The sequence below is a fragment of the Centroberyx affinis genome, unplaced genomic scaffold, assembly GCF_046629955.1.
Source record: "Centroberyx affinis isolate AG114_WGS23_722 - 3 ecotype Tasmania unplaced genomic scaffold, CSIRO-AGI_Caff_v1 ptg000899l_1, whole genome shotgun sequence".
Taxonomy (NCBI): domain Eukaryota; kingdom Metazoa; phylum Chordata; class Actinopteri; order Beryciformes; family Berycidae; genus Centroberyx; species Centroberyx affinis.
In genome coordinates, this window is record NW_027279485.1 from 156,401 (window position 1) to 171,986 (window position 15,586).

The following is a 15,586-nucleotide window of genomic DNA, read 5'->3' on the forward strand; positions in this document are numbered from 1 at the left end:
AAACTAGATTCATAATCAAAAACTAGATTTTGATTACAAAACGCATGAAAATATAAATTAATGGTCCGCAGAGGCAACCGTCCTCCGCTGCGTGTCGGACGGTTCTGGCCTCCCCGTCGTCCATTAATTCCTGATAATGGACACCTCGTATCCCTTACTTAATGCAAGCCTATCGGACGATAAATCATTATCAGCTTTTTTTGTTTTCCAAAATATTGTTATTATATCAGCCTTTAATCCACTATCAGTCGACCACTCTCTTCCTCCCTCCATCTGCATCCTCAACCTTGCCCTTTCTTTCTCTCCTCTTCCTCACCGGGTCGGTCAGCATGGTGCGGAGATGCGAGGCCAGCGCAAGCATAGCCAGGGAGTTGAAGGCGGCCCCATTCAGCAGCGAGTACCAGAAGTTCTTGCCGGGCAGCAGCATGACGAAATTCACCACAAACTCGGCGTAGAGCACCAGGAACCAGGTCATGCCTGCGCACACCATACCACAGCTGTCCTGGATGAACCACAGTGTGCGGTTCCCTGCTGCATGGCCCGTGTGGGGACCCCCCACCATCACTCCTGCCGCCAGACTCCCTGCCTCCACGTCCCCACCGGCCGACAGCAGTGGGTGGTGCTGCTCCATATCTCGCAGTCGGTGGCCTGAAGACTGCATCCTGCCCTAGGGAGAGGGGAAGGATTCAAGATGTAAGATTCAATTTAGTGCTGTTTTCTCAATGTGCTGAGGATAAAAATAAGGACATGACTTCTTTGTATTCACAGACATACACTTCACTTATAAAACCTGTTTTGATACACAGTGGAAAAATGCAAAAGTCGGAAGGTGCATTCTATAGAGAGCTATAGATGTGCAAAAAGTGCCAAAGAGAGGGTGATGGATGGATAGGGTGACAGGAAGGCAGAAAGATCGAGGAAGAGAAGATGGAGATAAGGAGAAAGATGGGGTGATAGGTAGGCAGAAGGAGGGAGGCAGAGCAATACAGAGAGAGAAATGGCTGATTTGCGAGCATTTATAGTTCTGCGTTGGTGATTCTGTGCGTAGACCACCGAAAGCTAGATGGCAACAACAGAAGGAGTAGTGTTTACATTCTCTGAAACCCATGTTCTGGGATATTTCTCGCCATGAATTCAGTTTATTAACTTTTTTATTCACCATTGGGGGATGAGGTGTCGTACAAATGAACATATTTGTGAACCTCCTCAGCTACTCTCTCTTCGATCTGCTCCATGTCGTCTTCACTATCGACAGACGTCAACCGGTTAGTCTTCAGGTAGGAGGAAATACGAACCGACTGAAACGGGCCAATCACAGTTCTTGTGGTCTTGCAAGCTCTGTTACAAAAACTGTATATATGTATGAAACTTACAAGGGTGAGTCAACCTTAGAATCAACTCCTCAAGCTTAGGGCCCTTTTAGCCTTGCTGTTGTTTTATTATAAGAGACATGAGTCATTGGAAGAGGCTTCTTCTGTATTCATGTCAAGGGCACAAGAGAACATTCGAGACCAACCTGAGACACTATGTCCGCTGCTTCAAGATAAATCAATGGCTGCCCTAGTCCCTTTAGGAAACTGATCCTGTGGCTGAGGTGGCTGTATGTGAGAAATACAGACTATTAATAATCTGTAGACCCAGTTACCTCCTGCTGGCAGGCTTCATGGTGACCCACTGGGCTAAAGTAAACCAATCAAAGAACAAAGAAGTTCCAAAATACACTTCCTTAACAACAAAGCTGGCTTTCAAGGTGCAAGCAATTTTGTGACTGCAAATCAAAATAAACTGCAATTTGCAATATGAGTAATAAGATCTCAGAGTCAAAACTTCAATCTGTCACTGCGCACATATCTGTGGAGTTATTGATATAACTGAAATTGAAAATTTTGCCCTAAATTTTGCTTGAAAATTAGCATCAGAGCAAAAAAAATCCCTATTGACTACCAATCAACTTAGCAGTTAGGCTCTAGTACGCATTTAGTCCAGGTCCAGATGAATGTCTATTGAGATCCGTATTTGTCTGACCATTGAAAAAACAGGGTGTGCCACCCTGCCTAGAGAAGCTGCCAAACCACCCACAAGAATTTCAGTTGTATCTGTTTCATTCACATGGAATGCTGTTTCAGAGGCTTTCCTTCCTTGCCAAGGAGACTTGTGTGGAAACACTGACATAGATGATCAATGTGGTCAATGTCATGTCTACGTGTGAATGTGTGTGACTGTACAACTGTGAAGCAGGATGTTGCTGAAAAAGAGCATGCATGCTCAGCAAACTTCCCTGGACAAGAAAAAAAACAGCCAGACCATGGGACACCGAAGTAATATTCTCTCTGACTTTGGCAGTCGTTCACCGTTTAATACAGGCAAGGGCCAAGGCATTATAAACTTCCTCCTTCCTTCCACATGTGTTAGGCTATATCCCCAATTCTGACTGGCTGTGATGACACAGTCTCTTCTAGCAACCATCTAGCAACACACAAACACTCCTTCATATCTCCATTCCTGTTCCTCAAACATCCAGCGATGGGTGTGACACATAGAGCAATGCAAGTCAATGTTAGAGCTGAAAGAAGAGCTTCTCATTCAAGACTCGTGTTGGCCATGCTTTCACACCTGACCAACCACTTATATCATTACTGAACTAAAGAACTGACTTGAGTTGTTCTCATGGCTACTTATTGCATTTTTTTTTATGTGGTTTTCCGGTAGACTCCTTCATAGAACACTTTGAAGCAGACGACTGCTACTTTTTGCCAGCCATTTAAATCAAATGAGACATTTCCATTAAGTCTGAGACGGGTGGTGCAGAGCTGAGCTGTCATTCTTTAGCTGACTGGCCAGCCAGGCTGCCTTCCAAACACCACACTGCTGTTTGTTTCCGCTTGCATCCAAAAAAAGGATATTTAAAAACTTTGCATGTCAATGGGGGGTATTGGAATGGCTTGCTTGTGTGGGACAAAAGGGAAATGCCAACAGGGACTATAGACTATTGCCCTGCACAGCCAAAACCAGTGGAGATGGATGCATGACGGCCAGGAACACAGGGGGCCCTATTCTGCTGAGAAGCCCAATTCAGGGAACGCAGCGATTTGAAGGGAATGGGTTGGAAGTAATGGATGCATTCTATAAATACATTTGGAAAATATAGGCTAATGATGTGTCATTATCACGTACATTTGACAACAATATCCCTGCCCCATGAACTTAGGACCCTGGTTACTATAACCTTTAATATCATGATACTAAACCCCAAAGATACCTATAACAAAGAGAGATTACAACATACAATTTTATATTTGTTTATAGCATTAAAACATTAGAAAAAGATGATGCCTTCCAATGTCAAAATCAATTGTAAATAATATAATGACAAGACAAGCTAGTAAAGGCTGGTTATGCTGTGAGTTTGAACAGCCAGCTTCAAGAGTTTACTCTGATCATACATCAAATTGTATCTACAGAGTGGAATAGTATTGTAAAGTAAAACTGTGGTCTTCTGACAAACCTATTCAACAAAATTCAATGTGTGGAGAAGAGTTTAGGCCCTGAATCTGGCTAGTTATGCTGTGAGTTTGTGCCAACAGCCAGCTTCAGGACCCAACTCTGCTCCACACATCAAATTTTATCTCAGGGTAACTCAGGGAGTAGCATCATAAGGTAAAAGTACGGTCTTGTGACAAATCTATTCGACAAACTCCCTTTGTGTCAACATACCAAGAAGAAAATGTGTCAGGATGGTAGACCTGGTTGCTTGGCAGCTCACCTCAGTTACAGACATGAGAAAGAGCAGTAGGGGGTTCATGGCTGGGTCAATGTCTCAGCCAAAACTGACCTTGGTGCCAGGAAGACCAGTTCTCAATGGCACCTCTAATTCAGTTGTACTGAACACAAACTAGTGTTTCCCTGAAATCCATCTGGAGAGGCTGATTAGAATTTGAGAAAAAAGTAACAACTAGGCTTACAAATGACTGATAACATTTCTGACCCTTTTTGTATGTAATTTAGTTGGTTGGCAAAATGATACCACCTTCAGAGACTGCATTCTGTATATTTTTTAAATACTGAATGAGAAATTTTATGTAATGATTTTTATGATGTTGATATATAGCTAGTATTTTGGAAACTAACCCTTACTATCCCTAACTGGTATTGTTCTTTGCCCAAAACAATTAGGCTAAGTTTAGTAGTTTACAATAATCCATTCATTGTTGTATGAGTACCTGATTAGGAGCCAAATTAAATTAACTCAAGTACTATAATTGATATTGTGAATAGGGCTAGAAAAGAACGAAGAACGAAAAAGAAAGAAGAGTCCCAGAACCAAAATGACCCCTGCTATGGATAGATACCAAAACGCCACGCACAGTACAATATTTTCACCTGACTGGACTTTTAAAGACAAATTTAGAGGACTGTGGTAAACTATGCCATGCTGTATGCCAAGTTGTATGCATACATATATAGTAGTGCTGATTTGCATCCAGTTTGACCTTTAAAAGGGACACCTTGACCTTTTGAATTTGACAGTGTTTATTTTCTTCACTAGGCATGCGTAACATTATGGGGGAAAAGATCCAGCGTTTATTGTTCAGCTATGCTAGAAATCGATGTGACTAGCAAGCATCTTGTTAGATTGGCATCCCCTTGCATGAAAAATGCTTACAATGCCAACAAGCATTTTTTTTTGGATAAACAAAGTGCCAATGCACAAACCTTCTGTGACCTGACCAGTGAACACACATCAGCAGTGCTATTCTTAGAGGCTTTGTGAATATGTGCCGAGGGGTCTCTCTGTCAATATGACTTTGAGATGTTCAGTTACAAACTGTTATTTAACAGACACCACTGGTTTTGGATACCATGTTGTTTTGCTGTTAAACCAAAAAGCAAGCGCCACTCTTGAAGGGGCAGAAAGTGCTCTTGGACAGTTTAAGGCGTATTGATTTTTCTACGGCCAGTGAAAGGGAGGTCCATTAAAGCCATACCAGCTGCTTGGCCAGCCGTCTCCCCTTCCCTCTTTGAGGGCAGGACACAAGGGCCAACCATTCCCTCAGTATTCTCTTTCTCTCTCTCTCTCTCTCTCTCTCTCTCTCTCTCACAGACACACACACACACACACACACACACACACACACACACACACACACACACAAAACCAGCCCACACCTCAATGTCATCCTGCATAGATCACTTTGCAGGGTCACTTTCTTGCCAAGTCATCATATAATAGCCTAGCGAGAGCTGGTGTCTACTGTCTACAAAGATTAGATGAAAAAATAGCTAAATTAAAAAATATTGCTAAGAGAAATGGGTTTCGATTGACTAAGTGGTTTCATTTTATTTTTCAGTGTCACACATCCAATAGCTGAATAGCCAAATGGCCTATCTAATGTCACTCTTCCTGAAAACATTAAGCACCGAAAATAAAACCACCCTTGGCTGGGATTGTTGACACAACTAAACAAATCGCAAAGGAATCTAATGGCTAAAAACATTACAAATAGAATAAAAAGAAAGACCTGCTATGTATATAAGGCCTGTTATATATAAACATACTGTTAGCCTGTAGAAGAATGGCAATTCAACCAATTAAAAAAAGATCCAAGCATGTCACAATTTATCTATCATGTATATCCTGTCTGTTCATGGTACAGACTGTTAAATCAAACTACTCAGCGCCTCCATGGAAAAGCTTTCCTTTTTGTTTGGGAAGGCTAACAGGAGGAATGCTACTTTTCCAGCTTTACATAAGGGTGAAAAAAACAAATGATGTTTAAGAAGAACATTGGTCCTTATTCAACTGTAACCTACCTAATTTGCTCCCTCCTCACAATAACATGCTGTGATGTGTAGCACCTCCTGGGCCAGCTTTCAGGATGTAGCAGATATGTAGACTAGCATGTAGGCTGTATACCTGAAAAAAGACAAACACATATATGTTTTGGGCTGAGGAGGTAAACATGTCACTGAAACTTACTATAAACCTACTAGTTACAACACACTGCCACAGTGGTACAATGTGTTCTTCCTGGCTGAATGTGGTATCCAAGATTTTGCAAGTGGCCTCTTTTACTCTCAGATAACACACCCATCATGCTGGCTATTCATAGCAATCTCGTGATACTGCATGGATTTCCTGCTAATAAGCTGCAATACAATTACAGCGTTTTCCTTGTCTACTAAACTCTTAGGTGGTAGACAGAGACAGTGTTTTGGCCACCTGAATGTAGGTCTTAAGTCTAAACCGTCTAAGTGTAATAATAGTATTTTACTGATGCACAGCGATTACTGATATCAACAAACAGAATCAAATGCCCTCCATCTTTTCCTTGCATCAGCTCTGAGCTGTAATAACAGGATTGTTCTTAGATATTGTTGTAACGTCAGGAGTCTTGCCCCTTTCCCAAGCTAAACCCACCACACTGGCGGTGCTGCTACCTAACCTAGTACAAATATCCCATGTACAGTGTATGAGTGTGCGTGTGTAACGACGTTGTTGTGTTGTATCTACCTAATACATTATAGTCATTCCAGCTGCAGTCTTCATCTGCCATATTCATTTCGCGAAGAAGCTAGTTTAACAACTAATCAACGTTAAAGCTGGCCAGTAATTTGTCTTGAACACACCAGACACAAACTGAAGCCTCCAACAGATTACCGAGATGCGACTGTGATAAGAGGATTTCTTCCTTTCGGTTAGCTTATATGTCACCACCAACCTCATTCATTCATTCATTCATTCATTCATACGTCAATTGTATATTTACTCATACCACTAACGTAAATACTGATCGAATCTGCCTTGCTGAAAAACCTAACGTAAATAGTAACCCATCACTTAACAAAGGCAAGCTAAAGGCACCAAGCTAGGTTTTCCTTGCTACTCTAACATTAACTGTAACTCTGAGGTCGTGACTGAAAACAGAGCACCTGAAACACAGACAGTCCAGCTAAAGCCGGCGAAGCTAGTCTGATATTTCTCTGGCATAACCCTGAACTGACACTGGTAAATCTCGCTTGCTAGTAACGCAGGCTAGCTAACACGTTAACAGTGAATGCAAGCGATGGACGCAAAAGCAGGGCTCCCCAACTGCCAGCTAACTGGCTTACCTTAATAGTCCTTGTTTGTTTCGTTAAGAACACTTTCGCGATACATTTTGGTGCCCTATGTGAGCTAAACTCCAGCTCAGACGTTGTCTATATCCACCTCCATGTCCCCAACAGCACATCTCTCTCACACAACAGATTGACGACAGAGCTTCCGGATTCGCCTCGCGATCGTCCGTCCGGAGTCTCGCTCGTGAATCTCCGGTGGTGGGACGTGTGGTTGAACAGCGCCACCCCGTGGATTAAGATAAATGTGCAACAAAAAAAAAAAAAGCGATAGCGTTAATTTTCCACTAGAGGGTGCTATTGAGCTAAATACGTTACACTGCATGGCTACAATTGAAATACTGCAATTTTCATTAAATTATTGATCTATTTACTGAAATATTGCAGATAGTTTTGGTAACAGGACATCACCTGTATGAAGACACGTGCACAATATCATCAAATAAAATGTATGTGTATTTAAGATGTGTGTATGGGAATTACTGACGGAATTTGACTGAAATTCATATGTAGGCTACTGTATCTGTTAAGTAACACACTAAATCCTGAATCCTGGAGGAGGGACTTTTTTTTTATTTTTTAAGTGAGGTACCTCTTTCCCTAATCCTGCCCTGTTTTACTTTAGGTAGATAATGAACACAAAATTCTAAAAAGAATGCATTTTGGATCTATTTTAAGAGGGTAAGCTGCTTTGTGTTGGCAGGGCAAAGGGTTAGGCCAGGGGCTTGAGCACCTCTTTGACCTTATCTGTGTAAAGTAGTGTTAACAGATTATGAATGATGATTTATACTGAGATGACTTCATCTCAAAATCTTTTTTGTATAATCAATCTGTTTATTATTTTCCAGAATAGCAAACAAAAATAATAGACATTAATTACAGAAAAACTTCAGAAAGAAGTACATAGATGAAGGGAATGTCACATTACAAAAAAGTAAAAAAAAACCTAAAAAGAAAAACAAACAGAACAGAAAACAAACAGAAAGAAGAAAACCAGCATATGAGGAATTATTAGTAATGACAGCAATTGTAAAATACACAATGAGTGGATGTACCATTGAGACATAATGTTAAATTTTATTTTCAGGTGCATGGGGAGACAGTCTGTTCATCTCAAACTCTAATTAGATTTTTTGTTTTTCGTAGGATAGTTATTAATGGAGGAGACCCCATCAAAACCACCTTAATCACCCCTTAATTGACTCCTTACTTTCTAATTTAATGTAAAACTCAGGGAGACAAGAACTTTCCATTAAAACTCATTAATAACCCTTGAAACCATGCATAAAAGGCATGAAAAATCCCTTAATTACTAGTGTCTCCACGAATCAACCCATGAATAAATGCCTCAAAAAGCCATGATACAATAACCGTAATTTTTTAAAACTATGTTATTTATGTAATGGGGAAATTAAGGACATTTCAGGGCTAAAATGAAGGGGTTTGGTTTCGTAGGCCTTTGTGTCCCTTTGGATCTTTACAGAGTTTCCCAGCAGGGAGCAGCAGGAGCCTCCTAGTCGCGGCCTCATGCCATCACGTGCCTCCCAGGAGGGGATTATAAACCCGGGGTAAAGCAGCTTGGCCCTTCCCTGCCTCGCGGCTGCAGCTGCGCAGTGACGGCTCACCCGCCGCTTCTGTCCTCTCCTGTTCTGGTTCACAGCCAATATCAGCTGTCTGTTTTAGAGAGAGGGAGAGAAAAAAATACCCAGCAATCCTCTAAAGCAGCTTAAAGGCTGAATCGGGGGACTGAAGGCCTTTCCATTTCCAGAACCACTGCTCTCTCTCTCTCTCTCTCTCTCTCTCTCTCTCCATTATGGCAAGATGAGCATCTGACTGACTGCCACAGGAGCAGCCAGAGTGGCCCACGCAAACTGTCTGCTGCATTCAGCCAAGGGCTCTCCCCACCTCCGCAAAAATACATGCCCCAAAACATCCTCTGCTTGGATGCACCAGAAGGGGCATTAGAGACTGTGAATAGCCACCGAGACGAGCAGCGGTATTTGATTTTTTACTCTTGATGTAATCAGGATTCTTGTATCCGATTAAATAATGAATGCTAAGTGCTCTTGTACCAAATAAAATCTCCCGACGGGGGCCTCAGGGTTCCCATGTGCATTATTATTTTGGCACAGGTTTTTTTGTTTTTTTTGTTGACAGGCTGGCTTTTGGAGTGAAATGACGTGAAGCAAAGTGGAGAGCAGAGTGGTTTGGAGGCAGGCAAGTCTGTGATGTGACTGTAGCTGGTCCCCATGTCAGTGTGTACTGCTGCAGGAACAAAAGGAGAGAGGCAGATGTGGAGCTTGGCTTACATCAGAGGGGATGAAAGAGGGAGAGAGGGAAATAAGCGAGAGAAAGAAAGAAAGAAAGAAAGAAAGAAAGAAAGAAAGAAAGAAAGAAAGAAAGAAAAAAGAAAGCAAGGGACAGATGAGAGAAAGGGAAAGAGAGACTATGAGAGCATGAGAGGGGGGAGGGTGGGGGGGTGAGTGGAATGAGAGAGTCAGCTCATGACAGGATGGCAGATCCCCAGACCAATGGCAAGAGTCATTATCACACAAATCGGTCTGTCAATAGAGACTGTCATTCTCATTTGGCCTGGGAACAAAGCCACGGCTGGCCAGTCTCCCAGATATATCATAATGGCAGATTAAGATGTTATGGGTGTTTAAAGAATCTGTTAGCATCTCCTCCCTATTAACACCTCTGCAATTCACTCCAGTCTGACTGGTGTGAGGCTGTGAGCCACCGCTGGGATTGTGTCACATGGCATAACTCACAGATCTTTTAGTAGCAAAATATAATATAATATAATATAATATAATATAATATAATATAATATAATATAATATAATGTGATATATTATAACATATGATTAATATAATTACTGTATGTTTCTTCTACATTTGTGTAGAAGAATGATACAAGATCACTTTGGGATATTCACAGAGAGAGAGAGGAAGAGGGAGAGAAACGTCTTGTTTCTTGTTTCTAATGAATATAGATGTGTAAGATGGTGTATTATTTAATGCTTCAGGAACTACAAACAGCTAAAACTGGGCTAGTTAAGTCACTTCTACTACAGTGCTGAAACTGAAAGGTATGGGATATTAAAGGACATTTTGCGAGGAAGAAACATATCTTTTGGCTACTTTAAGGATTAGTGCTTTTTAGATTACATTCATTATTTAATGGAAAAAAAAAATATATAAGATTTAAACATTCTTGATTACAGAACCCCCACCCATTCTCCCACCACCAGGCATTACTTGAACATCTTTCCTCTCTGTAGCCTAATTGCATTTCATGCAAACTGTCTCCACCCTGCGCGGAGCTGCTGTGGGAGAACTGAGTGCAGCAGTGTGTGGAGGCCGCCTGAGACTCACTACTGGGCAGACGCGTCTTGTTTAGAAGAGCAGTACGTAGAAACCGCTTCATTAATTCTTAAAAAGAGAAGCACATCAAGAGAAATTGCCTTGGTATTTTGAATTAAATGCTACTACCTGGCAGCAATTCACCAGTGGTAACGGAAGAGAGAGAGAGAGAGAGAGAGAGATAGATAGATGTGTTTGGGAGCAGTGCATGATGGGTATATGCAAGCATAGGATGATGGGGATTGATTTTGTTAATCTATATTCTTCTTAAGCAGGAAGTCCCAATTACATTAACAAATACAAATCTCTCCACCAAGCTGTGATATCACTCCCACATGATATTATTATAATAAATACAACCATGTTTGTACACAAACACACTGTAACATTTGCTAAATTATATTTTGCGAGCCCTTGAGTGAATACTCTTACAGAGATCATCTATTATATAGCTATAATATATATTATATATATATACAGTATATACTGTATATTTCCATACAACTGTGCCAACTCTGCTGTGGCCTCAGTGTCTATATACGCTCCCATCTGTCTACATGGTGAATATCCAAGACGATGTACGCAAACTCCCCTCAAGACAAAAAAAAACAAACAAACAAACAAACATGGCTGGGAGACGGCAGGCTTACTGAAAGTATCACAGCCGTGACAATACGGCCTGTTGTCACCGAGAACGCCACAGACCCTGGCCGTGATGGAATGACCTCTGACCCCGCACAGGCTTATCTCTGCCGCATCCACCTTCGCCCCACCCACTCTCTCTCGTACACACAAATCCAGCCCAGAAGCCTTTTAGAGGGGATTTTCTGAGAAGGGCAATCTGGTGGCTTTTCTAACGTAGCAAGGGTAAAATAGGTGGAGGCCATGACCTTTAGTCTTCCAGGCCTGCATCTATGGTTTAGTTTAGTTTATTTTTACGGGACAAGTACAGATAACATTGACAGTTGCCGATGTGTCCGATGTGCTGCACATGTATATACAGTATAGCCAGAGTTAATTTCCAACACTAATCCCTTGATGAGGATTAAAAATCCAAGCAATTGGTTTCATTTCAAAATCAAAAATATGGGTAATGACAGAAAAAAATAAAAAATGCACAAACAAGTGTGCACATTACAAAATGCTTGTCTAAAGTATGAGCATTATGGGTAAGGTAAAACAGCCCGAGACTGAAAAAGGTCACTAATCTATCTTTTATTAGCTGTAGAAAACTCTTTTGTTGTGGTTATTGTTATTGGTTATTTTCTCTCTGCATATAGCAGTATAGTAGGACGTCTTTTGAGCCCATCGAGGGACATCTTCTGAACCCACTCACCGTTTCCTCCATTCACTGCGCTGTTCTATTTTCTGCACAAAGGGAAATTTACAATGGATTCACATTAAGGCTTCAGCGGAAGGAGCCGACGGCCAAACCTCAAGTACCTCCTTCACACAACACATGACCAGAATGCCACCGGCCAACATGGGAGGACAGACACAGAAGATGAAGGGGAGAGGGGAGGGTGGCGGCAATGGGCAGAACAGTGGAATGTATTACTTTTTGCCTATTAGAGAGCACAGCATGGACAGAGACGGGGAAAATGGACGAAGACGGAGAGGGGATGACCTGAAGCAGAGGTCATGAAGCAGGTTCAAACTTGTACGCATCTTAGCCCGCTGCGCTGTCATTATTCCCCCAAAACATGCAGCTTTCCACTCTTGCCAAACCTTCCTCAGGTTCTACGGAGTTTGCCGCGTTGTGATAGGATTAGAGCTAAGCCTGGAACCAACAGATGCCATGTATCCTTTTGGCTCATCTCAGTTTAGCATGGAAAGCTTACTATATAACACACTAGAGAGGCTTACTCTACTGTACTTAAAAAAAAAAGACCTACATGCATGTGAGTGTTGGCCCATCCATTACTGCTTCCGGTGAAGGAACTCCAGGCATCTTTCTCTATGCATCTTTTTTATGGGACAATACCATTCTGCAGTGGTAGTCATCATCGAAATAGAACTGACCAGGCCTGTAGTACAACAAAAGCCATGTCTTGCAACCAGCTGGACGACGCATCATCATTCCTTGCTCCTCCTGACTGTCTTTATTTGAATTCTGTTAGTTAGTGCAGCATTAGTTTTAAAGTGGGTGGCTTGAACATCTTTGGAGTGGCAACCCTCCACCAAAGTACCGCTGAATGCTCTTTGGGGCTTTTATTGAGGCGCTCAGGCAGCACCCTACCCCGCCCACCCCCTCACCCCCTCCTTCCAGACTGCTGCATCACATTCTGCCTGCGATCAATACAAAGTTTATACGAGAGCTTTTAAGGTGAGCTTAGCTTTCCTTCTCATGGGAGGGCGATATGGATCATTACTGTGTGCATTGTGCATATGGGTGTGTGCATGTTTGTTTCAGGGTTGAGTGAAGATCCTCCTCAGTCAGGACCTTGGCGGAGTAGAGGCATGACTCATGGTTCACCCTGCTGCTGCATGCTGCGCTGTGTAAGAGACCACATAGTGGATGAGGCGCATCAATAATTCAACAAAGACAGACTTCCTCTTTCTCTCCCCCCCATCCCCCGCCCCATCTCTCTCCCCTTGGTGCTCTGCCTCTGTTTCTAACTCACTGAATCTTCCTCCTTACTTCCATAAACTCCCTCGGTGTCTGCGCTCCCTCACCCACCTGCCCCCCTGCTAACCCCATCGTCCCAAACCACTTAAAACAAGCTGCAGCACACTTCCAAATCTAAATCTGAGACACACCCAAGTAATGCTGAGCTTTTAGGGGATTTTTTTCTATTTTCGTAACAAGACATCCAGTCAGCTTTTCACCATCATGTAAGATTAGGGCTACACAGAGTGCTATGTAATCCTGTTTGAGACACTGGTTTGAGTTCAGATGTGGGCACCACTAAGAGCGTCGCCTTAGTCTTGGAGGAGTTGAGCGAACAGCGTTTTAGAGCATTTTAGCAGGCGATAATATCTTCACCGCAGTTTAGTTCTCCCAAACAAAGCCACTTTATCTGTCACTCATATATTTGATGGATCATGGGATGGTGAGCCTGTTTCCCTTAATGCAACAGTGCAGCAAATGTAGCAATCCCCCTTGCAGCATCTACTATGCGGTCAGTGAAGCCTAATGTTTTAAAGTAGTTTATTAGGTAAATTGTAATTAAAATCTCATATCCCTCCACCAACAGGTGGTCAGACCTGGACAACAAAGGTTTTTCCAAAAACAAAACTCATACAGTTCTGCTCAAGCATGGAGCCGCAGCAGCACATTATTGCGTGCAATGTATACAAAGTATTCCATCTTTTGAAGCTATCTACGATCTGTAAATCTGTAGGATAATGCGTACTATTTTAAAGAGAGCAGATGGAGAGAGCTCCATTCTACACAACTGAGAACGCAGCACACTTGGATGTTAGAGGAAAAGGCTGTGCAGGTTTTCAGCGGGATTATAAAGAGACAGGTGACAGAGGTTATCAGGAGTATTCTCAGAACATTATTTCACTTTGAGGGGAGACATATTTGTGTGTGTGCCCTGTTGACAATTCTCTCACAAGAATTCAAGTGGTGGCATGTTCCATTTTCTGCACGGCTCACTGATTCCATATGATGCAGAGGCGAGACCGAGAGCAGCCTCCATTAAAAGATACATTAGTGGGCATTATAGTGCTAATCCCAGGACCTTTAGGAACCCGATAATCTGGATTATAGAGTCTGCAGATCATGTTATAGCCGCGGTTGGCGACCCCCCCACACCAAGTTATCTTCTTCTCCTTTGCTTTTCTCTCCATCTTCACAGCCCGCTCTGCTCACTGATCTGAGGCCGTATGCGTAAACAAAAAGGCAGAGGCTCCCTAAGCAGACAACCAGCACATTAAAATGTGAGGCACTTTAAGTGTTCGGCGTCCTCTGTGGCCCACAAACAAGTCCCGTTTTTAAATGTCACAGCAGGGGAGGAGGTGGGTTTGTGTAGCAGACCAACGTCGAACAGCATTCACAAATACTGTAAATACTTTTTATGGTTTGTTTTAGCCTACTCATGGTGCCAGGTCGATGGAGTCTGCCACATAAGAAGATACAGTAACCACACAGTCTAGACAATCACAGTGAACAAAACTCAATTTACTTTTCTTGTGACTGACATTCACCTGATTTTATCTGCATGATGCTGATGTGGTAATTTTGCTGGTACTTCAAGAATTTAAGAATAATAGTATTTGCAAATACTATTTGATCTAGGTCTGTTAGTTGCTAGATAAAGGCCGTCAAAAACAGAAGAAACACCCATCAAAAACAGGAAATACAATGTAACAAAAACCATGTTACATTGTATTTCCTGCTTTTGTTTGCAATTCATTTGAAATTGTTGATATCCTGCGAAAACCTTGCAGATCCAAAAAGTCAGCTTTACAGGTACAGAGGAACACAGAAAAAGTAATTGTTTTTTCTCATTGATGCCCATACATTTTGATAATTTCGAATCATTTCAATAGTTTGGCTTGGTCAGAGGATAGGGAAATGCTTACTTCACATGGAGGCCAGTGTCAGCTGTCAGTTACCATGAAAAAGGTAGTAGAGTAAAAGTCCACGGCAGCTGTTGCCACAAACACTAGCTAATGCCTCTCCTCCTATGATAAGAGGTTATGCTTTATTGCTAATATTCAAAACAGTAGAACCTGAGTCCAGTTTTAGTCTTGTTTTGAAAGTCTTGGACTCTGACTCTGATCTTGGTCTTACCTCAGATATTGTTTTTGAAACATCTATTAGTTCTGCCCCTGATCAATACAGAAGGAGTTATGGTGAAATCATAAATGTGCAAAACAGTACAAGTTTTAAGGATGTTTTTCAATGACTGAGACCTACATTTCAAGTGATAATGTTTCTTTTTAAATTCATTACAGCACCTTGAAATCCTTCCCATCTCGATGCTCATCTCAGTGTAACAGAAAAATACTGTGAGCGTCATCAGAGGAAATCACAATGAGCTTCCCATGAAGTGTCCACTCTGAGAGCATGTCTGACTCATCCTAACGCTTGAATCTGAGCGACCAGCTTATCATCAGTCTTATTCTAGGAACACACACAGACAGACAGACA

General features: G+C 42.0%; 1 protein-coding gene across 1 annotated transcript in view; it reads right to left on the reverse strand.

The window, feature by feature from the left end:
• The window catches only part of zdhhc7 (zinc finger DHHC-type palmitoyltransferase 7), a 28,468-nt gene extending 21,221 nt beyond the window's left edge, over positions 1–7,247 (reverse strand). Inside the window, exons 1-3 of the mRNA XM_071521568.1 lie at positions 7,111–7,247; positions 5,812–5,914; positions 317–667 (exon numbers count right to left, since the gene is read on the reverse strand). Of these exons, the coding sequence (XP_071377669.1) occupies positions 317–661 (345 nt within the window). The 5' untranslated portion in view covers positions 662–667; positions 5,812–5,914; positions 7,111–7,247. The remainder of the gene's footprint in view (positions 1–316; positions 668–5,811; positions 5,915–7,110) is intronic.
• Between the last annotated feature and the right edge of the window lie 8,339 nt (positions 7,248–15,586).